The following is a 27081-nucleotide window of genomic DNA, read 5'->3' on the forward strand; positions in this document are numbered from 1 at the left end:
CTGAAGTCACTGGAGTGAACCCGAGGAAAAATCTCTGTGCATTCCTGTTTTCTTTTCTGACTACATTGGTCTGTTAAAAATATCCTCTCTTCATATAGCCCTGGTAGAAGCAAATTCAATGGACTGTGGGGAAACTGTACTCAAAGTCAGACCCGGTATCCAGAGAAAGAGCTGCGGTGAGGGGCGGTATAACAGCAGAATAGGGTCTGCAAGGATGAAATGAACAACTTCTTGTTATGGCACACTGTTGTGTCATACTGAATTTATTATTGAAATATTAAGCAAATTAATGGATATCCAGTCAGCTAAGAACATGAGCAGCCGAAGGGAAGGGAGAAGGGAGAAGATCAAATTAAATTCATCAGTACCGGGAATGAAAGCAATTCCCCGTGGCAAAAGCAGACACAGACAGTTATTCTCTTCCACTAGCAGCACCCAGATCTGTGCTGTTTGGCTGGTAAACTGTGAGAGGTAGTATCGTGCTGTATTCAGTGCTGTACACTAGCAGTAGGAAAACATTAAATAAAAGCACATGTGTTTTCACTGTTTAATCTGAACATTCTGTTAAATAAAAGGGAAAATAACTGGGTCAAAACCATCCGCAGGTGCCTGCCTCAGAACAGTCTCCGGCCCCGCCAGCTCCCTCTGGGTCTCTCTTTGCTTGGCTTGCCGGCCATCTGCCTGTGGGACTTCTTTGCATGCTGCACCTTTATCCAACCTCCTTCGCTCACTTTGCCCTCTCCTTCACTCCTGGGCTCGCTTTCGCTGTGCAGAGGCATGCCTGGGATGGCCTTGGGCTGAGGGGGAGCATGCGAGTACCTTCTGTGGTCGGAGGAGCGCGACGCGCCAGGCGTTGCCACGGAAGTCCGGTACGCCTTCTCCGCGTGCCTGGGGGCCACCGGGGAGCTCGTCCCGCTGTGCCTCCCGTCGGAGGAGCTGCGGGAGTTCCCGCTGTGGGAGGCATTTCGGGCTTTGCCAGCAGACCTGTCCCGTTCCGAAGCGGTATCAGAAGCTGTGCTAGAGTTACTGCTGCCCTTTGAGTTCAGATGTAGATTTGATAAATTTCTCACCAAACCATGTGAAAGGGGAGAAGAATTTCTGGAATGGCTGATAGATGTAAACTGGTAAGTGACAGGACCACGTGTCCTCCTTACGGCCGCGGCGTAGGAGTCCTGGCTCCGAAGGTAGGGTAGGTAATGCGTTACAGTGGTTGGGCTGTGGGGACGGGCATGCTGAAGGGAAGTGGCTTTGGCTATTTGGTGCATTCTCAGCGTCTTCATCCACTCGCTATCAATACCTGGGAGAGAAATGGAAACAAGATCAGCTTTGTATGAATTGCTGAAAAATTGCATTCTGGTTTACCAAAGGTATGAGGCTTCGTTCATCTGAAGAATCACTCTGTATCTGCTGTATATCTGAAATCACGCTTTGCCTCCTAGTCGTGCAGAGAACTAATCCTAGGTTTGAGGATGTTCAGCATTACATACTTCAAAATAGCAACTGATGCAAATGTTTGTTATGCCAGTGCAGATTATGGAGCTTAGACTAGAAAATATTTATTGAACCATCCAGTGAATTTGTGCACTACAGTGGGTTTCCACTCCCAAACACTTCCCAGTGTTTTTAACTCAAGTGGGTTTTAAACATTTCCTGTGATGCTCTTGACAGCCTGGGCAGACTTCACAGCTTTCATTGCAAAAGAGCCTATAGACCTTCACAACAAGCTTGGAAAGGAAAACTACCGAGTGGATACCTCGGCACCCCAGCCGCTGCTGCAGCATCCCTTCCACCTGCCTCTCTCTCAGCTGGCGTGGTCCCACCATTCCCAGGCGAGCACACAGAGGTGGAGCAAACCCCAGCGTGAAGCTGTCCACTTGCAGAATGAAAACTTCCAGCATAAAGGTATCACTGCAGCAGCCAAACTCACCACCTCTCTCTTCGTTTTCCCTTCAAACTGGTATACACCACAGCTAGTTGAGCTATTTCAGTGATTATTATTACTATGAACTCAGAAGTCAATCCACTTTGCATGCTCCAAACGCTGAGTCTAAGCCACAACTGAAGTCCATAACCTCCACCTGGCTTTCACCGAGGAAATAACTCTGTATGTGAAAAAGCAGGTGAAGCAGTACACTTGAACTAGGATAGCATGGGTAGATAGCACTTCACTGTGAGCTACCCATGGTATTATGGCACCCTTGCACCTACTGTTAAGTCCCAGAGTCTTAACAAAAGTTGTAGCTCCCAGAGATCAGACTGAAGCACTTTTGAAAGTCAGCCCCGTGGTTGGCATGAAAGCCTCGAGCAAATACAACAGTTCTAAATTTTTCATTTGAACTGTGAAGGCTGCCTGATTTGTTATGTCATGGGTACCGCTGAGACCAGGAATTCCTTTTATCAGAGGCCACAGCACTGGCCAAACACCCACAGGGAGCAACCAAAGTAATTTTGATCCAGAGAGATTTGAATGATTTGTCCTTAAAGAGTGCTAATATCATTCCAACAGAAACCCATAACCCTGGCAGCTTGCAGCAGGGTAAGTGTGACTGAAATGTTACTAAACGCAGCAGAGGACTCCAGTTCCTCTGTCATCTTATTGCTGGTTTCCTGAGGAAAGCATTCCTGCAGCACGAGCCCTCTGGCTCTTATTAGCAAGGCTACCACTGCATCTCCTGTGGGGAGTTTTCAGAAAGCTGGTTAGTAGCTCCGTCCTTGTTAAGATTGCTCCTGTTAAGACGTAATGGATAGTCTCTTCCATTCCTCCCTTCCTCAGACTTTGCTTGAATCCCAAGAGATTTAAATCACTTCAACTTAATGTCAAATATGTCAAAAGAAAACTGTCTTTCCTGTCAAAGTGTGACTGTGACATCTCCACAGCAGATAGCTCTGTCTGCACTGAGAGATGAACCTCCTTTCACAAAAAGACAGATGGGAATTGCCTTCTCTGTTTCTTAACCTCCTTCAAAGTCACAGTTTTAAAAGAAATGTGCATGGTGAAATGTACTTTATAAATACTGTCTCCTCTGTCATCCCCCCGTGTTCTTCTGCCTAGACTGTGGCTGTAAAACACAGACTTCATAAATCTAGAAACAGCAGGCTCAGGACTTGATTTTGGGTCTTCATTTGCTGTCAGCTACCTCAGAAGGAGCACAGGTGCTCCATTTCTGGCAGCCGCCGGACACCCTACCCGGAGCCTCCGCTGGCGGCTCTCCTGAGTGAGGTGCTCCCTTTGGTGCCTCCAGGCGGCTCAATCGCTGTTCCTCACGGCAGCCCCTGGTCCTGCTCCCGAGTGGGAGCCTCCCCTGCACGCTCCAGTGGAGCTACCTCTGTTACTCTGAGCCTCTCGCTGGGCCTGGTGGTATCTTCTCCCTTGTCTGCACTCTGAATCAGGAGTTCTGAATACAGAATTAAATGCCCAGTATAACACCCCACAGGTAGTTTTTTCACTGCTTATTAGTTCAGCCTCTTACACAGGTATTACCTTTACCTTTGTGCTTGGATTTGGTGGCCATGAGGTAGGTGGCCTGGTAAGGAAGATAGGCTTGAAGATATGCTAGAGCTGAGACACAGCTTTCGCGCTGGTTGATAACCCATTTCCTTTGCACTGTGCCTATTCAACTGGATGCTGACAATACATTAGTGCCTTCTTGTGCCAGAGGGAGAGACAAAGCTCTTCCACCACCATTCAGCACAAAAAAATCAAAGCAGCTTGGCTTACTGCAGCAGACGCAACTATGGCATGTGCCCCCAGAGGTCTTAACAACACACTCGACTGAGGAAAGAAGAAACCTGTGAAGATACAACGCCACACTTTGGTATGACTCATCATCCCAAGACTAGACTAACCTGAATGTTCAGACCGAAATCACCAGAGCTAACCTGCAATGAAGCTGTGTCTTCTAGAAGATGCTCAGGGTCTCACCTGCATTACAAAACACAGTTGTGTTGCAACTGGATCAAGGTACCGTTACATAGGAATAAGACTGCTCATTTCAGACATGTCTGTAGTCTAAACCAGCCCTCTTAATTCATGAGGCCTCTGTTCTACATTTGGCAGTAGTGCCACATAATCTAAGACACTCACTCTCCACTGACTAGCATATCTTGTTCCAGCTCCTGTGCTGCCCCCTCAGTTGTGCTGCCCCCCCCTTCACCCACGGCACAGCTATACAGATAACTACAGTGTCCCTACCTGCGCTCTCAGTCCAGTCCCAGAGCTGATTAGATGCATTGCCATGCAAATGCGTCCTTGCTAATAAGTCCTGCCTGACTCAGACACGTGGTCACAGCCCTACACCAGTACAGCTGTGTGCGCCCAAGCCAGTGCTGGATTGCACTGCGGCAGCTCAGAGCACAGAGGAACCAGTGTGCAAGAGAGCAGGAGCGATGCTGCAGGCACCGTGGACTCTCCCTAAGGCCACGCAGCTGCAAAGGAACCATTCATGTTTTGAGGCTCGTGCAGAAAAGGATGTTTCTCTTAGGGGCAAACACTTTGTCCAGCATTCAGATTAACCATTTGGACTTCAAGCTGGAGAGATTCAGGTTACCTTGGTTTACTGATTATCTGCAGTGTTACACCATGGCAGGGATCCTCTAGTCTTACCCTTCAGCACTTTTGCCAGGCTGAGCTCTGCCAAGGCGTCTGCCTCTGTGTGGGCTCTAGAATTCAGCCCAAATCCTTCTGCTGGCCAACACACTTGACACAATACTGAGCACCCTCTTGTTTTGGAGAAGGGCAGACTGGCGTACTGATCCCCTGATCTTGCCTCCACAAGCATTCTTGAAGAGAGGAGCACGCCTGCCATCGTGGAAGGGCTACCATGGATACGTGCATATGTGACAAGAGAGAGTGGAAGAAGCCTGGACTGCAGGTAGCAACGCTTTTCCCAAGAGCCAAGTCTTCTAGAGTGGGGGGGGCGAAGGATGGGGTAGAAAAAGTGTCTGTATTTAAGGATGATTACTACTGGAAGAATCTCAGCTCACTTCGACATGAAGCATTTGGGGTTTCGGAGCAGAGGGATCTGAGCTCTACCTCTGCTGCTGATGTGCGACTGCAAGGGACCAAAGCAGACAAAAGAGCTGTAGCTAAGCGCCATAGACTAGTTCCAGTATGCTTCCATACAGGACACCCCCATGAAATTACACTGTGATATAGAACACGTCACTACCTAATGTTTAGCCCTTAAGGTAGGTTATACACGCCAGGGTGCTCCTGTATGCGTCTACCCAGGACATCACAGGGACCTCAGCGCAGGCTGAAGCAGCAAGATGGAGCTCTCTTGTCAGAAGAGAATAACAGCATTTGCTTTCTGCTGTTCTCCCTGTACATATCTGCCTTGCCCGTGTTAGCAGTTAGGGTAGGCAGTCTGAGTATAGCGACTTACTTGAATTGGACCTGCTCCGTGGGTTGCCCTCTGAGTTTGGGAGGGAGGTCTGTATCATGAGCTGCACTGTCTCGACCTCGTCCTGCACTTTCACTTTGCTCCAGCGGATACCTTGGACGTGTCTGGTGGTTTTGGGAGTTCTGACGTCGCTCTGCTCCGGAAACAGCACCGCATTAGGACATAACGCACACTGGACTGAGCTGTCCTACCAGGGAGCTTCCACTAGCACCTGGGCAGCAGCACTTTGAATAAAGAGTTTGTTTTGCAAAAGCACTTAGACAGTTCTCAAGCATTTTCAGACTCCAGATAATTTTGGCTGGTATTTTATGATTATGCTAAAAATGCGGTAGTGAATAACTGTTTCAATTAACGTACTATGTGGAAGAAAGATCCGAGGGCCTTTCTCAACAAATACAGAAAGTATTTTGCTAGTTATATTAATGTGAATATCAAGTAGATAGTGCTTTCTGCTAAAAGAGGTAGGACAAAGCAGGTATTTTTGCAGGGGTTCCCTTCATGATAACCTCCCTGGAGCAGCATGCACCTCAATTCTGCAGTAAGTCCCTGTGATTCCTGGGAGGAACTTCACACTAAAAGAAACCTATGGCTATTCTTGCAACAGAAAACTACCATTCTTCACTTCTAAGGCTAGCAAACAAGGTCCAGAATTTTCCTGTCTTTCCATCACCGCTTGAATCCTTGCCTTAGGACAGAGCTGGAATTTCAATTATTAGCCTCAGTGTGAAGCATGTCATTGGTCTTTATAAAAACTCTTTTGTAAGTAACCACAATCTCTTTTTACAAAGGCTAATCTCTATCACATCAAATGTTGCTAAATTGTCTCCAGATTTTATTTTATTTTACTCTCTACTTCTCATTCTTTCTCCTCCTCTTGCCCCTCAGCTCTGCTAATTAGCTCTTTGTTGAAAAGGTAAAAAACAGTCTCTTCAGGTAATGCCAGCAACACTGACCATTACTTCAGGTAAAAGGAGTTCTCTTACTCGAGAAAAGGAGCTGTCCCGGCTAGGAGTCTGAGAACATAGTCTCTGTAGACCTCATTCTGGTTTTGCTCTAAACCTTAGGTTTTACAATTGTTGCAGGGTGCTAAGTCTTGATTATAGGAAATAACAGACCCAGATAATATTATTTTAACATCTCCCATGTAGGTTTTATCTTAGTTAAACTTTTTTTTATTTGCTTCCTAGAACTTACCTCGTATGTGACAGTACATTCCACAGACTGGTGTTCTTCTATTCCCAAAATCCATTTCTCCATTACAAATGGCGGCTGAAAAAACACGGTGGGATTTTTATGAGGTGTTCTTAATCTCCTGACTTGTCTCTGAAACACTCCAAAGCTATTTTTGACTTTTGCCTTTTTTCATCCTTTTCCATATTGTTAGCATCAATACTTCTCTTAAAACGTTATGAGACAAAGCAATGTATTTTGGAATTATTTACTTCCTCTTTTGTGAAAGGAAGGCTGAGAAGAGAGTTTTGTAAATAACCTGCCTGTAAGTTAGAAAACATGGAATATTCTCATCGGGACATCACCCTTTTCAGTTTTTGTGCATGTGCAAATTTTTGGTGCGAGAATTTCAGAAACAAGCAGGAAGAGATACCTAAAGATTCTTGGAGATATTCCTTGCCATATATAAAACTGTTGAAGTACGTTAAAAGTTAATCTTACTGTATCTGGTGATTTTTTTAACTTTTTTTTTCTTTTAAGGAAAAATTGAAAAAGCCCAAAATGGAAGTTCTAAAAAATTAAACAGAAAGCGATCTTGCAATAAAAAATGAAAATAATAATAATAATAAATCATAAATATAATAGTGAAGCTCTAGAAATCACTAATTATAAAAACAGTATTAGCATTATCAAAAAGGAGAATCCTTTTTATCAAAATTGTGTTTTGTCAATATATTTTTATATTTTCTGCCCATGCCAATCTGATCCTCAATAGTTTTAGTTCTCAAGAGTTTTTTTCTTTAGAAAAAATAACCAAAGATGCCCTCAAAATGTTACATAAGGCATACCCAGCTAAAAGCATTCAGGAGTTGTGTGTGTATGGGGGGGGGGAGGGGGTTTGTTTTGTTTTTGGGGTTTTTTGTCAGTGCACATTAGCGCAGCATTTTAATTGGCAATCAAGCTGTATATTTTTTCATTTAGAAATGTATTTTGTTAGCTATTACCAAGTGGAGCACGTTAATAAAAACAATCAATTAAAATAACAGCAAAGAGAATGTCCTGTGCATTAGCAAAGCTTCTATTGCTTACGTTAACACCAGTCTCAATGCTGGCTGGTAAATCTTTACAGGCAGATTCTGAAGAAAGGTAAAATGTCCAGTGATGCTGAACTGCAAATGTTCAGTACCACAGTGCCCGGGCTCAACACGCTGATGGGTTTTAGTCTTTGGAACCCGTCACTGCATGAAAGAGGGAGAGCTAGAACCCTGTGAAAGTTCCCAAACCGTGTTAAAAAAGAAAGAAAAAGAAGAAAACACCCATACAAATCATACGAAGTTTCTAATTGGAACATTTAAATCACTTTCTTCTCTTAAAAAGGAAAGTAATTTTTTGGACATTCTTTTCTTTAAAGGAAGTAATAAATTCAGAGGATATAACATGGAATTAAAAGAAGAAAATATAAATTAGTTCCTTCTCTTATTTTTCTATTGTTGGCATTATTGTCAGCTTAAAAGAAAACCAAAATACCTAGCTCCTATTATGATACAAATCTGTTTAAAATGTGCATTTTACTTAAAAGCTGTCAAGAGACTGAGCTTCCGCAAGCACAAAAGTCGACTGCTGTGGTATTTTAATGTCTTTGTTTGAGATCTGTGAATCTGTGAAAGCTTTAAGGCTGTAAATACCTTTGTCATCTTTAAAATCTCTACATCAGGTAGGTTAGTGTTGAATGTCACATCTTTTATGTAGGTTATTGCAATTTCATCCCCATCCATCTCCATGTACATTTTCCATTTACAGTCCTATGAATAATAAAAAAAAGAATGTTAGATTGTTAGAATACAAATAAAAAAACCCAAAATGAAACAAAACTGAAAACTGAAACAAACCAAAACCAGCCTATTCCTCAAAGTACTAAAAAAAAACCCAGCAAAAAATATTTGGAACATATATTTCTTTTAAGATATGCATAGTTTACTATGAAAGCATTGACTAGGAAAAACCTTTGGATCCTCTTGTTTACTCTCCTCTTAGTTGACCCCTGAGAAAAAGCTGCCATGTGGATGGGTTTTACTGTCTTAAACGGTGCAAGGAAGACGCCGGAAGAGGTAAGCGTTATTTCAGAGGCGGGCTCGGCAGCTCGGCTCGGGCGCGCCGAGGCGAGGAACAGGGCAGCACGGGGAAGCCCAGCCACCCGGAGCTAAAGCCAACAATGGCAGCCAGCCCTGCAAACATCTTCCCGGTAAATCCAAGGACAAACAACCAGAGGGTCTAAGAAACGTCATTAGGGCAGTTGCTTAAATAGCGGGTAAGGGAATGAGCTGGTTGTTACAGCCCAGTTACTTCAGATACCGAGTGTCCAGTGAGACACCGGGCAGCCTCTGCTCCCATTCACGTCCGGGTGGATCGTTAATTATAAGGGAGCTCAGCTTAGAAAATAGTAATAATGAACCTAACAGAACAAAGCAATTAAACGGATCCTTAAATAACCCTAGGAGTTTAATCTGGGGCCAGGCATCCGACACCTTCCTTGGGTGTGAGCCTACAAGATGCCCACGCTGCTGGCCGCACCTCGCGGGTCTCTCCGTGAGGGCCGAGAGCCGGGAGCTGGGTCCCCGGGTGGGCCAGGGAGCGTGACCGGCTGGTGACGGCCAGCAGGGCGGGCAGCAGGGCGTCGGGGCAGGAAACCTGAGACCTGGTTTCTCTGCCACCGAGCAAAGCAGCCAACACTTTGCACTGTGCCCAGCAGGCGTTTCGGAGGTGCACTGAGCTCCTCCAAAAACGTGTCCCTGGGCGACTCCCTGAGGCCTGGAGTAAATCACTGTGCCTTGATTGCCTTGATCCACATACGCAAGAAAGAGCTTGCCCTTCCCACAAGCACCTTCCAGACGTCCTGGTGGACCCAGCGAGGTGCGTGGGCAGAGCTCCAGGCCACCCGCCTGACAGGTGCTACCTTAACTTTCGCGGGAGGTAGTTGCCTCGCCAGCTCTGTTTGTGAACTGCAAAAACTTTCAACGGGGACACAGATGGCCGTTCAGGCCATGCATAACTTGCATAAGCAGTTATTTGCACACACAAACGTACAGCAGCCGAAAAAGTATCCATTTGTGCATGCAATTATCTGCTAGTGTTTGCACGTGCATCTCTCATAAATGTAACTTAGGAGCTCAGCCCTCAAAAGTCTCAAAGCTTTTAATCAGCCATTGAATTGGCAATTCCAAGATAAAAGAAAACTGGAGTATAATCATTTCAGAACCACAACGACAAATTATGCTTATGAAAGCATTTGGCCCTATATGTCCATCTGTCCCCATTGAAAGCGACTGCATTTTACGAACGGAGTGGACGTGAGAGTTGATCTAAGCGACGCCACCCTGACTGCTTCCGCGGGAAGCTCGGCGGCCAGGGGGTCGCGCTGGGCTCCCACCGGCTCAGCTCAGTGTCCAGCTCTGCCGGCAGCTTCCTGTGTCACCTAGTAAGACGCTTCAGCCGCTCTTTGCCTCCAAAGAGGCCGTAGCCCAAAATCATGGGCCGTAGCTCTTACTTTTTCCGTCTTGCACATACTTTTTCTGTCCTGTTTTTTTAGGTCGTAATCGGGGGTTACCTCTGTCTCTTCCTGGGCACGCGCAGCACCGAGCACAAGGCCCCGAACTCGGCGGAGGACTTTACGCGCCGTGCAACTGAACAGCAGCGGCAGAGTGAGTTATCTTTGCTCCCTTGCGTTTCTAGCTGTCCTTCTCGAGCCGCCCACGGCTTTCTCGCTGCCAGACTTTTAGCAGAATTTCCTGAATGGATGCTGTGCGGATTCCCTACGGCAGATAGGTTCAAAGGCAGTGTAGGGTAGTACCTCACTTGCTGACATTTATTACTTTCTACAAATACACCTAAGCCAAATAGAGAACGAGTCACTGACATAAAATGATATCATCAGTTTAATTCTGCCTGTGTCCTGCCATGAGAGCACTGCAAAGCACCCAAGAGTCGCAGCCACCTTGCTCGAGGCTCCCACGGCTTCATAAATCATGATTTTGTGCTGGTGCAATGAAGTGTCCCTACAGACCAAATCTGACAAACATGAGCTTATTTGAATAAACAATATAAATCAAACTACCCTCTCTGAAGAAAACGCTGACATAACTGCATAACCACCGGGCCCGGCAGGCGCTGGGCACCTGCCAGCTCGCGGCGGCTGCAGCACCTCGCCAGCTTAGCGGCGCCCGCAGGAGCCCGCTCAGCGCGGCAAGGCGTCAGCCTGCCCGAAGCAGCTGGGCATACACGAACTCTGCACAAACGCCGCCTTCTCTTGTTTACTAACTGCAGCTTTATAAAAAGAAATATACTCTCCCATCTCTAACACCCAGCCCCCAAGCCTTCGGTCCTCCTTGGCGCGCTCTCCAGTCACACAGCGCAGGTACCAAAAGAGCGAATGACAGCACTAAATGCACCCTCTCTCGTCTCTCAGAAACATTCATCCCGTTTTATTTGGAAAGGGTCTCGTTTTGCGTTATTGTAAAACAATCAGAGGAAAGGGAGAAAGGGAGCGAGAGGCAGAGAGAGACAAAAGAAAAAGCAGAAAGGGAGAGACAGACAGACAGAGAGAAGAAAAGGGAGAAAGGGAGAGAGGGAGAGAGACAAGAAAGAAAGAAGAAGAAAAAAAGAAAAAGAAAAAGAAAAAGAAGAGAGGAGAGGAGAAGAAGAATGGGAGAGGGGAGAGGAGAGGAGAGAAAGAGAGAGGAGAAGGAAGGAAGGAAGGAAAAGAGAAGAGAGAGAGAGAGAGAGAGGGAAAAGGAGAAAGGAAAAAGGCAAATGGGAAGGGTAAGGGGAAAGGGAAGAGGAAGAACGGAAAAGGAAAAAAGAATCCAGATGACTTTAGAGTCACAACACTTTGGAACTATGTAAGATACATACTTGGCTTCTTTGCTTAAAAATCTGGTGACCATTTTGTTCACCCACATAGTAAATAATGCTAGATTTGTGTGCTGCAAAAAGGGACAATATTTCCCTGTTTTCCAATTAATTTGTAACCTCTTATTTAGCAATGATTAGGAAAGATATGCTTAACCACTTAAGTAAAAATCTGGTTAGAGTAATAGCATGTATTTAATTTCTTTGATGAATTGGAGCCATAAGATTTCTTGCAGCAAGACTACATTTAGTTCAAGACATACATAGGAAAATAATTTGGAAATGGTTTGTTCGGAACGTCTAGTTGATAAATATATTTGCACGAGGTCTTGCAAAAAAGATTTCCCTGGACATCTTGCCACTCAAACATTAAAATACTTTCCGATACTTACCTGCTTGATTTTGATTTAAATACAGAATTTCAGCTTTTTGATTAAAAAGAATGCAGTTTCATAACTGAGAGGCACATTCACTAAAACTTTATGTGAAAAGCAGGTCTGAGTAACATTTTGACAAAGCTAATAAATCAGCAACCCCTGTAAACGACTGCAGAAACAGAAAAGCAAATCACAAACATATTTTGAGCCACTTGCCCTTAGCTTCAAAACAGAAAATAAGAACACTTTAAAAATTAGGTCTCCTGCTTACTGTGCTGAAAATACTCCTGTAACCCCATACGTACTAACGTCTGCAACAAAAACTGAAAGGGGAATGAAAAAAGATCAGGCACAGGCTTTAAACAACAAACATGTCTCCTGCAACACCAGCTTAAAACTCTTGCTGGGGAGACACCTCATTTTTCAAGGAGGCCCAAATCCAGGATTCATTTTAAAATCAGTGGTTGCGATAAACTTTCTCCTGTGTGATTCAAGAAAAAATAGGAATGGCATTGTAGCAGGCAACTGGATATTAAAAGAAAAGTAAGATGTAACGCCAGATGAAACAAAAAAAAAAAAACGTTGGTCATGCTGGCACTAAAAGTAGTAGCATGTTGATGATTTAGGTCCCCAGAAGCTCCTTTACATTCTTAGCTATTATCTATCTCAGCTGCTGAAACCTGCTGTTTTAAAGGCATTAGAGTTGAACATCTCGTGACAGCACTTGGGTTATTTATCATTATGTATCACCCGGCTACACTATATTTTATTATTCTGGATTTAAAGGCAGATAACACAATTATGGTTAATTTGCTTCTCTTCTTTATATATATAGTGTCATGACCCACCACTGCTTTGTCCCATGAGATATTTTTAACCAAAAAGAAATCCACAAGAAACTCTCCCTAAAAATTCCATTAATAACCTCTTGTAGCGTGTATAGGTTGCAGGGTCTGGAACTAAGAATGTTTTAATCTCTTCAGCAAAACAATGTCTCATAATGATGTACAGGACTATTGCTGCACTGATGAAGAATCATACATAATTCAGCACCTTTCACTTGGCACCACTGTGATATCCTCATTAGCAGTGGCTCACAGTGGCTGTCAGATGGTGTCCATGCGAATGCAGGCATTATATTGTCTTTGAGATGTGCAGCTGCTTCCATGACACTGCCAGTATATAAAAACATGACGCCAGTTTGTTTTATTTAGTGCTAAACCTTCCAGTTTGTAAAAACAAGGCTGACACAGAGCCTGACATGAGGCAGTGAAAATAATTAGCTCTCATTTTCTCAGCCTCCTATTTCCTTCTCCCCGCTGTGTTCTCTTTCCACTAAACCACCACATGTCAGTCGAAATGGGAGGCAATTAGTGGGCTCATTTCAGTCCCCACAACTGTGCTGAAAAGAAAGTATTTATGATGGCACAATGAACAGCTGAAAGATTAAATAACATTTGCCTTTTGAAAAGAAAATGACTTCTAGCTAAATGGGCAATTTTTGATTATTCTCAAACAAGCTTAGAGTAGTTGGTTTTTAAAATACAAGAAAGGAAAATGAGTCATTTTTAGGTGAAAGAATCAAATAAAACTTGACACAGTAATGCAAATAACTGATGTTTTATTGCAAAATATGTAAATGTGTTACACCCTTAACAATGGCTCATGTCTCAGGTCAGGGCAGACTGCTGCCAGCTAGGCTCAAGCAAGATAAGGTGGCTCTACCGCGTTTTTTGTTTCAGTTGCGGATGAAGAAAAAAACAGGGGCGGAGGGGAGGCCTTCGGAGCGAGATGTGCTTAAAACATAAAGAAACAAAGCAAGCAAAAGATATATTTATGTTATCAGTTGCTTGTGCGTCCTTACTCCTCCATGAGGCAACAGGCGCTCACTGACTGCAATTCAGCCTGGAGAAGTGCGAGGCCTCTTTCCACCTACACTGACCACCTAGCAGTGCCAAAAATATGTGTCCCTTGATAGAGCCCTTCTTTAAAACCCAGCCCTGTAAAACACTGTGCCGTCATGGAGCGGAGCATGATGATAAATGCAGGACGTGCTGCCGCTGCATCTCCAGCACTGGCGCCCTGCGAACAGCAGGTTTTAGCAGCTGAGATGGCGGGTTGGCGATAAACGCGGCGCTGAGGTTTGCTGTGGCATTTACCAAACACTGCCCCTGCCATGTGATGAGAAGCAAACCAGGACTGCTGTGATCTTAGTTAATGTCAGAAAAACGAAAGGCTTGCTTGTGGGTGCCGTACGTTAAGGCAGGAGTGTGGAAAGCAACAGTCCCTCTTCTGACTACGACACAGATACCTTCCCGTGCTGTTTGAACTAGCCCCTTGCTCCAGGAGACGATTCCCACTTGCCACTCGTGGGAAAAACCCGCAGTGCCAACACAGCCTCCTCCCTGCCTGCGGGGCCGCGGGAGGACGTCGGCTGCGGGCAGGCGTGAGCAGTGCTGCTGGACTTACGCTACGCACACGCAGCAGCGGAGGTCCTCTTCTAGGCTGTCCTCTAGCAAGGACACGTCGCAAGCCTACAGACTACTGGGAATCACTGGTGCTTCTGCAGACGTCCCAGCTACACGTGTGAGGGAGACGTGTGGAGGACGGCAGTTTAATTCAAAGTGGCCAAGGTATAAAGATCAAGATTAAAAATGTGGTCTAGAAAGTCAAGTGAGCAAATCTCCTAACTGAGAAGTCTACGCCTCTTTAGGATTAAGGAAAAATAGTTCATTTCCAATGGGAATTCCAGGCTCAGCACTGTGCACACAAGAATTTTAAAAGGTGTTGGCTTGAGTTTGACCTCAGTTACATGGACGCTGCGGCTAGAGTAATCCCAGCGGAGACGGTGGAGATATACTAACTCTGCCTGTGCGAAAACAATACATCATCCAGCAAACTGCCTCTGAAAACACAAGGAGTCCAAAGGACCTGAACACTGTCACCCATACACTTCCTCGGTGGACTAAATTAACCAGTTCTGAATGTAGCTGGTTCTATTTAAATATAGCTCTGGTTTTATTTTACAGCTTAGGTAGCTTTTATTTTCTTCACAAAGTAGTTACCTCTTTAATGACTACTTACTAGAATCTGAGCAAGCCTATGAAAATGACACACAAACACCGCTACTCGGATGCTTGCATTCTTAGCGATCAGTTTTTAGTATTGAAAGCATTAGGCTTTGAGATAAGATTAAAGAGATAGGTTTAAGATGTTGAGGTTTTGAGATAAGATTAACTAACTGCATGTTAGAGAGTCAAGGTACTTGCAAGTATCTTTCAAAGGAACGGGCAGATAACAGGAAATGCTCTGCTAGCTTTACTTATTAAATAGCCGCAGAGTGTGATGAACATGATACAACTGAAAACTACAAAACTGAAATTTTAAATTCTGGACCTAGACCATTTCCCTATTTATTGCCATGTTTGTAAGGTAACGTGAGGAGTATCTTACACAGCAAATTAAACTGGTGATGTCATACCACATCCATCCTACTTCACTAGCGATAAGCTTTAAGAAAGTAAAGAAAGCTTTCATCAGTCTTGATGTAGTGGGAAGGTGGAGAGGAAGAAGCAGTAAAAATGGTCTCAAGCACTTGTTAAACTGCATTCCAGTTACACCACTTCTTTTAGCACTGTTTTGTCTGGCACTGCCTGCACTGTGCCAGCCCATGTTTCTCCACATGGAGCGTTGGTCACAATGACTCTTTGAAGTATCCCTAATACTACGTACACTTTTGCACCACACATTTAAATAAGAGCATTAAAGTATATCCCAGGTTGGATAATCAGGGCTAGAATATAGTTCACACAGTTAGCAGACGGTTTTGAAGAGGCTCTGCTCCTTACCTTGTCAAACGGAGGGAGAGGTAACTGGGGGAAAAAAAGGCAAAATGGTGAGCCAACTTCAAAGCTTTGTGTTTGGATATAGGTCAGACTGTGCCACATTCGGTAAAAATGAAAACATTCAAAGGTATGGTGAAATTCTGCCCTTTTGAGGACCAAAACTAAAGAATGCATCAACAGGAGACAAAAAGACTGTGAGCAATCCTTCTTAAGGGGTTGGATGATTCATCACCGTGGAGCCGACACAGCTCAGACACCTTTCCCTGATTGGGAAATTTTAATGAGCCACCTAGGATGAGAAAGCCATTGAAAATTCACTCTGCAGTTCTGCGAATCAGCTCAAGCCACAATTGCCAGGGTTTGTTTTTTACCCCCTTTGGTATCTTGGAGTTAATTGGGCCTCCTTTTTTTATTTGTGGAATAAAAATTCATAAAAAATGTCTAAATCTATCACCTTTTAGCTCAGTGGGAATTGCATACAGAAAGGTCATTAAAAGGAAGTAAATGGAAGTAACCACATAACTTGAACTACAAGAGTTGGAAAAGAAACCTCTAAAAACCAGGTTAGCTTTGCAGCGCTCACTCCTGATGCATTCTGAGAGCACAAAGGTCAACCGAGCTTTCATCACCTCCAAAGATGCAGCTAAAAAGGGAAGAAAACTGTAATGAAATGACTGCATTTATCAGCTGATGGAAACCAACATAATCCCACTAGCTGAGGCAGTTTAAACCAGATAACAAATCCTAGGATTGTAAAGCTGCGTACTGGGAAGTCAATGTTTCATTTAACATATAGACAAGGCTGAATATTCAAATGGCATCCTGAAGTATGTTCACCAGGATCCTTGTTAAAAAGCAGTGGCGTCATTAAGGCCCTTAATTTTTTACTATGCTGCTCTCTGCTTCTGAAGGTGCACTGGCGGTGCCTGTAAGCACATGCAGTGCCACGGAGAGGACCCCCGTGCTCTGAGGGAATGGTTTTAATTCCTGTGTAAACCATGTTAGTGCTGTGCTCTGTCCAGGCCAACACATCTGAGTTCACAATGCAGACCCCTCCAACGGCTGCCAGGCCCTGGACCAGCTCGCCCTGGGTGATGATGCCCTCGTGGCATCGCGGTGCACACCGTGGCACCAAGGCCACCTCTACGCCACTGCTCTAGTCTGGACCACGAGCGTGCATCTGTCCCCAGAGCCCCACGCCCTGAGCTTCGGCACAGCCACCTCTGGCCACCACAACTGGATTGCCTTCAGGTGAAACGATGCCCAGAGATGCGCTCCAGCCACTAGCAGGCGCTTGGCCAAGGAGACAGATCAGAGCCAGGTTGGAGTAAGGCCTCTCAGCACCAGCCAATCCCTTCCTGCTGTGCTGCCCTAGCGGCTAACTGACCCTAATAAGCTCCGTTTGCGTACGCAGCACCCAGGGAACGCACAGTTCTCCAGTTATAACCTAGATTTGAGCTTAATGCCTCATTTTCCTCATGGCTGAAATGGGAGAAACGCTCCTTAGCTAGGGAGCCTGCCACAGGGAGTGACCAGGGTAAAGTTCCTGTAAGGAATTTATTTTTAAACCGATGTAGGTCAGCTTTTTAACGATAAAAGATGGTGGAAGGTGTGATCCCAAGTGTTTTGCTGCTCAGTTTTAAAAAAACATCCAGCGCTCTTTTACAAAAATGGGTTAGTAAAAGAAGTTTAATCCCTTCCGTCCTAGTCTATCTAGCATCTCCAATGCATTTCACAACAAACCTGGGTGATGGCAGCAGTAGCTGGCTTAAATCAGCCTCTAGGGTACCTAGAAGATTGTATCCAGGGTTTAAAGAATCAAGCTAGCCCAATTTGCTACATCTTACGTGCTACACCATTCTTTGTCAATGTTGTGTTTAATGCAGTTCTCACCCGAACAAATTAGCTTGCTCACATTGCCCGCAGTGAACTGCCTGGAAGTTCAATCTGCCTAGTCATTCCTGTCCACTTTTTCAAACTGCATTAGCTGCAGCATTTTAAAAGTCACATATGAGCTATCAAATAGATCTCTGGAAGACGTTTCCATTCCAGACAAACTTAGGTGGCACACTGCCCTCCTTGGGATCCAGGTCTGTGGCACGTTCATTAAACAGAAGTGAATCCCAGGAAAAGCCGACTTAGCATGCGGCCCACGGCTACTGTAAGAACTACTTCCTTAAGAAGGGCCATAACACCACACAGAGCAAAGAGGACCAACTAGGAAGTCACGGGGAAGGGAGGACCAAAAAAATCTCCAAAAACCAAACTACTCTTTCAGTTTTTCAGTTAGTACGTCAAAAACCTGCAAAGGTTACGTCTGCATTACAGCCCCATTCAACTTGCCCCATCCTCTAGCAACAATTTAGGTTCTGTCCCACAGGATTTGGCACATGGTTTCTTCTGCAAATTTTGCAGTCACGGCCAAAATATCTACTTGTCCTCCAATTTAGTAGGCATTAATGCAACCTGTATTTCCCTCCAACACTCAAAAGCTCTGTTCCTTCCTTGTCTTGCTCTTGCTTAGGGGAGATCGCTCACCCTCCTGCACTACTGTCCACAACCCATGCTGGAAACACAAGGGAGATATGTGGTATGGCATTGCCTTTTAGTTCTCTGTGCAGCTGGGACATGGGAGGGAAATATGTACGCCTAGAAAAAAGCAGCTATGTATCATCAGAAGTTACATGCTTTCAAGAACACTGAGAAAGTCCAAGTAATTCACATAGTGATGAAGAGGATTTTCATAGGAAAAAAAGTGCTTAGAATAAAAGAAAAAAAAGGACATGTCCAGACAACAAAGCAGAGAGCTTTTTCAAATTGATGAAATGACTTCAATACGAGTCCAAGTTCCTACCAAGTACAAACCTAAACGCTTTCTCTGCAAGCACCACCAAGTACAGAAATCAAGAGACTTCTACAAACAATATGCCCTAAAAGCAAAGCACTCAGATAACACAAGATGAAAGTCAGCCTCCGACAAGTTTAGGGTGGACGCACAATGCAGATTTGTCAAATACAAAAGGAAACAAATCCTGCTGTCACAACCCCGACTCTAACTCAGAAATGCTTTGCACACCATTTCCACATAGTTGACTAATTCTAAAACCCTTGAACTCAGAATCCATGGCAAGCTGAATAAAGAAAACAAAAGGCGTAGGACAAACCTTGTTCTTGAGAGAAGACAGTGCAGTGGGAATGCTTGCCTGGAACATCTGGAGTAAGCAGTCAACATACCAGTTACCCGGGGTGTAACTAGAGACCCTTGAACAGATGCTGCTTGGAGCTAAGGTTTGATTAGGATGTGGCATGTCTGGTAATTGGCTGTTACGGTCTCCCGCACAGTAGTTCTGCTGTCTGCAATGTGCAGCACCTCCCTTCAGTCCTGTGAGTGAACATGGTCACCACCATGACATGCCCCATCCCCAGTCAGCAGCCAAGCACACCACGTATTTTCCAAACTCCGCCTCGTTGCATAAAAAGACAACACCTTTCTGCACGTCCACTAACATCAGGCATACGTCACTGCTCACCTTTCCCTCCTAACCAAAGACCTCCATTTGAATGGGTTTTTCCACATAAATGGATTGTTACTTCACACCCACTGGGATAAAGGAAACCAAGCAAAAAGATGAATTACAAAAACTGCGGTTAGTGAAAATGTTCATGAGGAAACAAAAGCTTTCATTCAAGCTTTCCGCGCCGCTGTCTTCCTTGCAGCCTGCTCTTGGGTGCGCTTCCCCATTACTGATTCAGCCCTATTTCCTACCTTGACATTTGTTCAGTGATTTCCAAAACAGAAGGATTTTGACAGCAAAGCATTTCTAAAGATACTGGACCCTCCGGGCAGTGACTGAAAAGCAAACCAAGCAAAGCGACCCAGGACTCCCAGCTTACCTGTGGCCCGCTTCCTGGCTTTAAGTGGTAACCAAACACGAGTTCAAGATTCACGACTTTCTCTACGTTTTCCTCAGTTTCCCCTGCAGAATCCTGCCAAAGAAGCATACGGTAAGAGCTCACACCTATCGCAAGGGAGGCAGACGCCAGCCTTTTGGTGGGAGCGAGGAGCTGCCTTTCACACGGTCAAAGTCCGCCAGCGAGCGAGAAGCCACGCTTGTGCTGCCGGTCATCACCCTGGTCCACCAGGTGCCAAAACTCATGCAGAGGTGTACGGCAGGTGGCCCGCGGCGGTGGCCAGCCAGCCCGCAGGAGACGGCGCACTGCTGCCCCGCACCCAGCAGCCCCGCTGCAGCGCAACGCCGCCGCCGGCACTGCCGCAGCCGCTGACACGGCAGTTACGGCTTGCACGGCCCCGTGGCAGAGCTTGGACCGCCGTTTTCCCTTTCAGGGGAATGGAGTCTCGCTGTACGCAAACTCACTTTAAGTGGATTTCATTGCACAGTTCTGCAGTAAATTATGACTAGAAAACCTGCGTCAGGCTTAGGGGTCTAGAGTTGCTTGATTAGCACACAGAATCAAAACAGGCCGATATCAGGCCTGGGAACCCGCAGGTTCCTAAACACTGTCCCCATTTTTCACGGCTCTTCCGACTGTTGTCAGAAAGCCAACAGGTTAACACAAAGGCGGCCAGACATTATACATAACTCTGCTCCTCTGTAACATTAGCAAGCTGAGGAACGATGGGCTCATTTGGGGCCGGGCCGAGGGGGGCACTCTGTGGCATGACTTCAGTAGAAGGGCTCTCAAGAGTAATTTCTGATTAATGAGAACAAAGGAATCACAACCAGTAGTCTGACATTATTGCAGTCTTTGAATTTAGAAGCACCGGCTCCATGATAACATCTTAGAGCCTCTCTGAAAACAATTTTCGTTATCATATTACTTGTTCTGATGTGACCTCTTTCTGTTGTTGATCCCCCACGCTTGTGAAAAGCAGTGACAAACCCTCCGTGTGACCTGTTCGTTCACCCTCCAGTGAATGGCATGAAAGCTGAAACGTGAGAACAGTAAAACATTTGTACCAAAATGAGAAGCACTTCTTATATAAACAATGAGACTTGCCTTAATTAATGGTGGAAAATGAAAGAGATTTAGGTAGTCATGGGTTAACTTCTCAATAGCAGTCTATAAAAAAAAAAAAGATCAGATGAGAATAATTCAGTATCTAATACTGTAAATACTGGTTTGAAAAACAGGGCAGTACAGTGTGCATTGTATTTTTCATGGTGGACATATCAGGCATGCAAGAACAGCTTAAAATACAGTTCTGCTTTGGAAAGCGTCCTGGTAGCTCTACCCCATTCCGCATTCAGAATCAGATCTGCTTAATCAGAAAAAGAAATGTTTGGGGGGTTGTTGTGGTTAGTTTTACTGATGTTCAGCCAACTGAGGGAACTGAAATCTTTCATTTTGGGCATTATTGACTTTATTAAGTTTCAGCAATTTTCTCTGTAGGAAACGTAAATTAAATATATCAGTAATGGTGTGTGCTATGGAAACAATGGCTGATGAGCAAGAGGGGAAAAAATCTGTGTGACTTACGGAGCTGAGGCTAAATTTGCAGGACTAGCAGCTAGGATAAAAGTATCTCTTCACTAGCAAGTTGTGGTATAAAATTATTGAGACCCAACAGAATCTCAAATGCTGCTTTTAGAGAAATCTTTTTTCAAAGCTGACAGCCAGGAAACAAAAGTATCTCCTGTGGCTACAGTATTAATGCTATTACTGCTGTTGTGATCATGCTTTGCAGACCACGATTTTCTGAATTCATTGCAAATATTAAATATATAAAACACGAAAACCAAAGCTCTAAGAGCAAAGCAAGCTGCAGGCGGACAAAGCAATTGTCCAAGGGAGTTCTGTCAGTCAAAGCAGTTTTCAGTTAGAAGTGAGACGCAAAACTTGAAAAGTTCAGAGATGCCAGTTAAAAAAATGTTCTCCTTGTTTGATCCTCTCTTAGCTCTAGAAAAATCTTATGAAAACACACTCTCAAAAGATATCCAAAGCTTTCTGTTGGGGTACAGTCCTCTCAGAAGAATCGTTTCCAGTCTGATCAATCCCTGCCCTCAGCAAAACACAGAAATGCAGAGTGTGAAGATCACAGCACGTTTCCATGCCTCAGCAAATGCTCAGGTTTGTTTGGGGTTCTAGAGCCATACACATTCGTAACTCCGATTTTTTGGGAGTCTCTATATAGCTCTATAACTTTTTTTTTTTTGTTAATTACTCCTGAAAATCTGTAGAGTCCTTCTCAGTACTGAAACTATATTCTACAGCTATCTTCAACTTATGCTGTTAGATACCTTTAAATGAATGATGTGTCCTCTGGAAAAAATTCCCATGTCCTTTAAATCCTCTTCTTCTAGAAGAAGTAATTGTTTCCCAGTAATATGATGTTCTTTAAACAAGCTAGCATATACACTCATTTCACCAGAAGCATCACCTTAAGATAAGAGAGGTTATTCAGAAATCCACAGGGCTTTTCACTGAAGGGAAAAAAAAGATGCACAAATTTATATGTATACATGAATAGGAACATAAATGCACATATGAACAGCTTTTACCTTTTCTAGTAAGTTGTTGCATCCACAAATACTGCAAAAAAGAGGAATAAATCTTGAAGTTCATATAAAGAAAATTTTATATTATAGTAATTTGGAGTCCACAAGCATAATCATTCTTTTGTAAAAACAGAATTCTAAAATATTTCTAACTGGGTAAAGAATTCAAGATTCTTCAATGTGAGTGAGTAGCACTTATTTATCTTAGTAAAATTGCCTCCTATTTTGCGGCATATTCCTTAGTTTATCTTTATTAGGAACACTAGAAATGACCAAAGCAAAAGCTTAGCAATCCGTCACACGATAAAATAGCTGAAGCTAGGTAGCTACAGCTATTACTGCTTTTGCACTGACTTTCCAGAGAGTCCTTTGGTAACCTTGAATTAAACAATCACATGATGGACACACACGAAGAGGGTGCTAAAAGGGACATTAAAATCACTATGACACAGTAACAAATTAGAGATAAATCACTGACATTTCTGGCTTAGCATTTTAACTGAAAAAAGCGTGTAAAAAGAAGATGCAATGTCATGTTTTACACAAAAGAGATATCCCACACCCCTTAAAAAACTTTTAACTTTCAATTAAATTGCCATATGGGGGCACGCAATGGGATAAAACACTCAAACCCGTTTTGTCCTCTCCAGGACTCCCAGCACATGTTATTTTGTGGACATTGGAGAATGTGGCTATTCTATCCAGTCCACTTAAGTGCTTAATTTATCTGTGGTTGTTTCAAAGTTATTCTAGGATACAAGTTTCAGCAAGGAAAGAGCAGTAAAATCTCACCTAGATGTTCTGATCTAGGTGTCATTCCCTCAGTACCAACCACACTTTGCAGAGCTAGAGCAGCAGAGCGCTGGTCCCATTAATACAGAATACTCACCACATCTTCTTCAGTCCATGCACAAATATCAAAGGAGGGCAGCAACTGTGTGAGAGATACGAATTGAAAAGAAAACCATCTGACTATTTTTCTCCCCTCCACCCCAAATTATATTCTGGAAGCCAATTTTATTTGGATCCTTTTCTCCTGCAAAAGGGGGGTGGGGGGACTTTAGGCCACGATTCCAGTAGTGAGGGCACGAGAGAGCACTTTATGTATGAGCGACGTCTTAAGCCCTTGGATTCAAACTGATCACCCGCTGGCTCCAACAGTATGATAGCAGTAATAAATGGATCCCATCACTTTCAGGAGATAAACTCACCACCAGATCTCTGATAGAAACAATTTAGGAAGCAAAACAAAACAGTTTGATAATGACAGACTCTCCAGGTGTCTCCCCTCTTTTTTCTGACACTAAGGGAAGGCTTTTGCTTTTGTCACGGATTTGGTACCACTTGATTTCTGCAATGAAAGGAGTGCTGTGATCACGGCCCTCTCCTGAATGAGGGATATTTTCTGCAAAAGGAAGGAAGCTGTCACTAAATGTTACTGAAAGCAGAATTTGGAGCTGGGCCACTGCGGCTCGTCTTCCTGTACAGAGAACTGTTTTAGTTTCTGCCAACGCTTCGTTTTAACTACTCCCCTGAGGCTCTATGAGTGCAGCACTTCCCAACCTCACATGTAGGGCACACTTTCTTGTACGTAAGATGGCGTTAGCTCCTGCGGCACGAGGAGACCATGGAGGATGCAGACGAGGATGGATGCATTAGGTGAAACTCTGGAATGATTTGCAAACTGACACAACAGAGGATCTCATTGTGATACTGATTTCTGTTTCGTTTGCTCAAGCATATGTTATTCCAGCTTTCACCTTTGCACTTTTATCCAGCTAAAGAGGTGAGATTAATTTGTATGTATGTATTTGGACTGTCAGTGTCTCCCAATGACTCAATACCATGATCTAGTTGCAAGTTTATTCTATATATACATATATATACATACATATATATATATATAGCACACACTTAACAGAGGATCAGCTCAGTTACCCACCCACATGGAAGTTTTGTTACTGCCTACTGTGAGCCCCGCAGACCTTCAAGCAATCCAGTCCCCTGAATGACAGGCCAAACAAACCTCTGCCAGGCCAGCCATTCACCCATGCCTTTGTGCAGCCCAACACCAATCCCCATGGCTAGTCACCCATTACATGCCAGACCGAGCATTTCCCAGGCTCTCCGGGCACCAAGACCGCGATCTAGTGTAACCTGCCCACAACTTTCAGCCATTGCTTCTGCAGCACCCACGAGTAACTCCCATCAAAGGGCTGTCACTGCCCTTACACCCCATGAGCTCTGCCTCTGCGGCTATGACTTTCTGCTGTTCCTTCCCACTCTGAGTTTGAGGACTCCTCTTCAGATCCTACTCCTCCTTCTTTCAATAGCTCAGCCAAACCTTACTGGGCACAAACCATCCAGGAGACCAGTTGAGTGAGGACTTAGGGGCCATCAAACCCATCCCTTTGCCTCCCTCAAGCGGACACAGCCAAAGGCATCTCAGTGAGGTGGCAGATGGGAGGAGGTGTTTGCCAGAATTAAAAAAGAGACCTTCCAGTCTTTTTTTGTCCACTACAGCATATTTCTAGCCAATCTGCTCAACCCACCTGCTGTTAGTCAGGCATATCCTATGCTAACAGCTGCAGCCTGGCCCAGGTAGTAGTGCTGGGGCAGCATCAACAGCTAGGGAGGGCAAGAGGCAACCCCACAGATCTTTGGGAAGACAGTGAGTGGCTCATGACTTTTGTAGGCATTTATAATCAAACATGCTAGTCTTGCGTGAGGAGCCTGGTAGAATAATTTGTATGGTCAAATAGCTTATGGCAGAAGTCCAATACTATATTTTTGGGTGCACAATGGATTTTTTTCAGCTTTTCCCTTTTTTAAATATAAACAGTGACATAAAGTGTTATCTACTCTTTCTAAGTTAAAAAAAAAAAAAGGTAAGGGAGAAAAAAAGGAAAAATGTCACACTGAGTAATATGAAAATGACTAAACCAGCAGACAATCAGGAACCTCTTGAAACACTACCATTTTACACAGGAACACAAATGCATAAAATTTACTGTCAAAATGTTTATTGCAAAATAGAAGTTTAGAACAAAGAGAAGCAAAAGAAAAAGTTCACATCAAAAGAAAGTTTATGACACCAATTGAGGAACTGAATACATTGCACGGTTTCTTTTTGTTTGTTTGCTTTGTTTTTACACTGGAAAAATCAAATCCACAGTGTGAATAAAACAAGACATCATATGTCAAGTGCAATAAAGAGAATAACTGACGCTGTAAGGTTTTAACCACACACAAGTGTAACATTGCATGTTCCACACAAATTATATATTCAGTTTACAGCACAAGAGTTTTGGCACAGGCGTTGCTCAGCATTATTTTTTCAGAAGGGAGAATGAAGTTTTCTAACACTGTGAAAATATTTTCTATTCAAATTTCATCTGATCACACCTGAAGTGTAAGTAGCATCAACTCCTATTATTCAGTACAAAACTTTTTCAGTAGTGCAAAAGCGAGAAATGCAGTGGACTATATCCGACTTTAAAAGGCATATGAATATTCAGCACACAATATAAAATGTTTAAAGAACGTTGTTGGTTCTACAGTTTTAAAATTAAATCTTCACACATCGGAAATCTCTGTGCAGACTTTACAGTGTACACTAAGTCAAAGTCTGGGGGGAAAGGAAAAACATTCTCCTCCAGATTTTTTACCAGTATGTTTCAAGGGCTGTGAAAATTACTAAATTAACTTACGTTTCTATCTGAACATTGGATTCTACATAGCACTGTAGTTAAATCCTCTGTCAAGTTAGAGGTCTTATTAAAAACCTGTAAAAGCTGCCTGATTACAGAAAAAGGAACTACAGTACTACAGACACATAGTAACTCTGCTAGATACTTAACAGCTGTATGAACACCATGGATTTACTACTGCTGATAGCAATACAAATCATTATCACATCAAATATTTAACTCAGAATAACTGCTTTAAAATCTAGAAGGAAAGGGAATCAATATCTAACAAAACCCCTGAAATGATAAAACGAACGACAAGTCAAGAACGTGGCTGTGTGACAAGGAGCACCCTACATCTCACCTCTCAGAAGTCCTTCAAACTTAGAGGAGACAAATTCCAAGTCAGGCACTCACCCAGTCTGGCCTGGTGACGCAGCACACCTACCCACTATACCTCAGGACACTTGCTACTTCAAGGATTAGTGGTGTGACAGTCGCAAAAACGGCTAGATTAGAAGTTTTACTCAGTTGATTCCTTCCCTTCATTTTCTCCCAGGTCTGAATGAGAATGACCAGCTGGGAGTTAGGACATCCTGTTTCAGTCCCAACTCATCCCGTACCTTTATGCAAGGCAAAAGATCATCCTCACCATTCTTCTCACAGGCATTTACCCATTTATTTAAGTCAACGTTGCTAGTGTAACAGGCTGCTAAAAATGAAAAATTCATGCCTGGCTCTTACCTTTCCCTGCAGTAAAATACAGCAATACTATTTCATTGAAGATACTTCCAGAGCGCTACAGAAGGCAGAGAAAATTTGGATCTCAAAACACCTGGTGGGGATTAGTGTGCTGAGAGGTGTAATAGGCACGGGAAAGTTTCTGGTGCCCTCATTCACAGCCTAGAGCAGCCAGAGAAATACCTATGGTGTTTGGGTAACACTTTCATAATCAGGCACGCTATGCTGCTGCTATTATGGCTGTCTTGGTGATGATACAAGTAGAAGTCAGACTGGGTCATGCTGTAGAGCAAAATCAGATGTGGAAGATGAAATATTCTGATTTCCTCCACACTAACACACCTGCACACCAGAGCCGCTTTCCAAATCTTTATCTAGTTAGAAGCATGTCAGAGGCAGAAACAACACAGCTTGATTCTCATATATTATTTTTG

At 43.9% G+C, this 27081-nt stretch overlaps 1 protein-coding gene across 3 annotated transcripts in view; it reads right to left on the reverse strand.

Annotated features, from left to right (window-relative positions):
- Window positions 1-245: 245 nt before the first annotated feature.
- The window catches only part of MAP3K20 (mitogen-activated protein kinase kinase kinase 20), a 94299-nt gene continuing 67463 nt past the window's right edge, over window positions 246-27081 (reverse strand). For all 3 annotated transcript variants that reach the window (XM_068948583.1, XM_009681751.2, XM_068948584.1), the window contains exons 12-20: window positions 23107-23151; window positions 22221-22251; window positions 21960-22099; window positions 20719-20781; window positions 19594-19686; window positions 8258-8374; window positions 6597-6671; window positions 5385-5535; window positions 246-1297 (exon numbers count right to left, since the gene is read on the reverse strand). In XM_068948583.1, coding sequence (XP_068804684.1) covers window positions 615-1297; window positions 5385-5535; window positions 6597-6671; window positions 8258-8374; window positions 19594-19686; window positions 20719-20781; window positions 21960-22099; window positions 22221-22251; window positions 23107-23151 — 1398 coding nt within the window. In that variant the 3' untranslated portion in view covers window positions 246-614. The remainder of the gene's footprint in view (window positions 1298-5384; window positions 5536-6596; window positions 6672-8257; window positions 8375-19593; window positions 19687-20718; window positions 20782-21959; window positions 22100-22220; window positions 22252-23106; window positions 23152-27081) is intronic.

This window comes from Struthio camelus, chromosome 6 (assembly GCF_040807025.1).
Source record: "Struthio camelus isolate bStrCam1 chromosome 6, bStrCam1.hap1, whole genome shotgun sequence".
Classification (NCBI taxonomy): domain Eukaryota; kingdom Metazoa; phylum Chordata; class Aves; order Struthioniformes; family Struthionidae; genus Struthio; species Struthio camelus.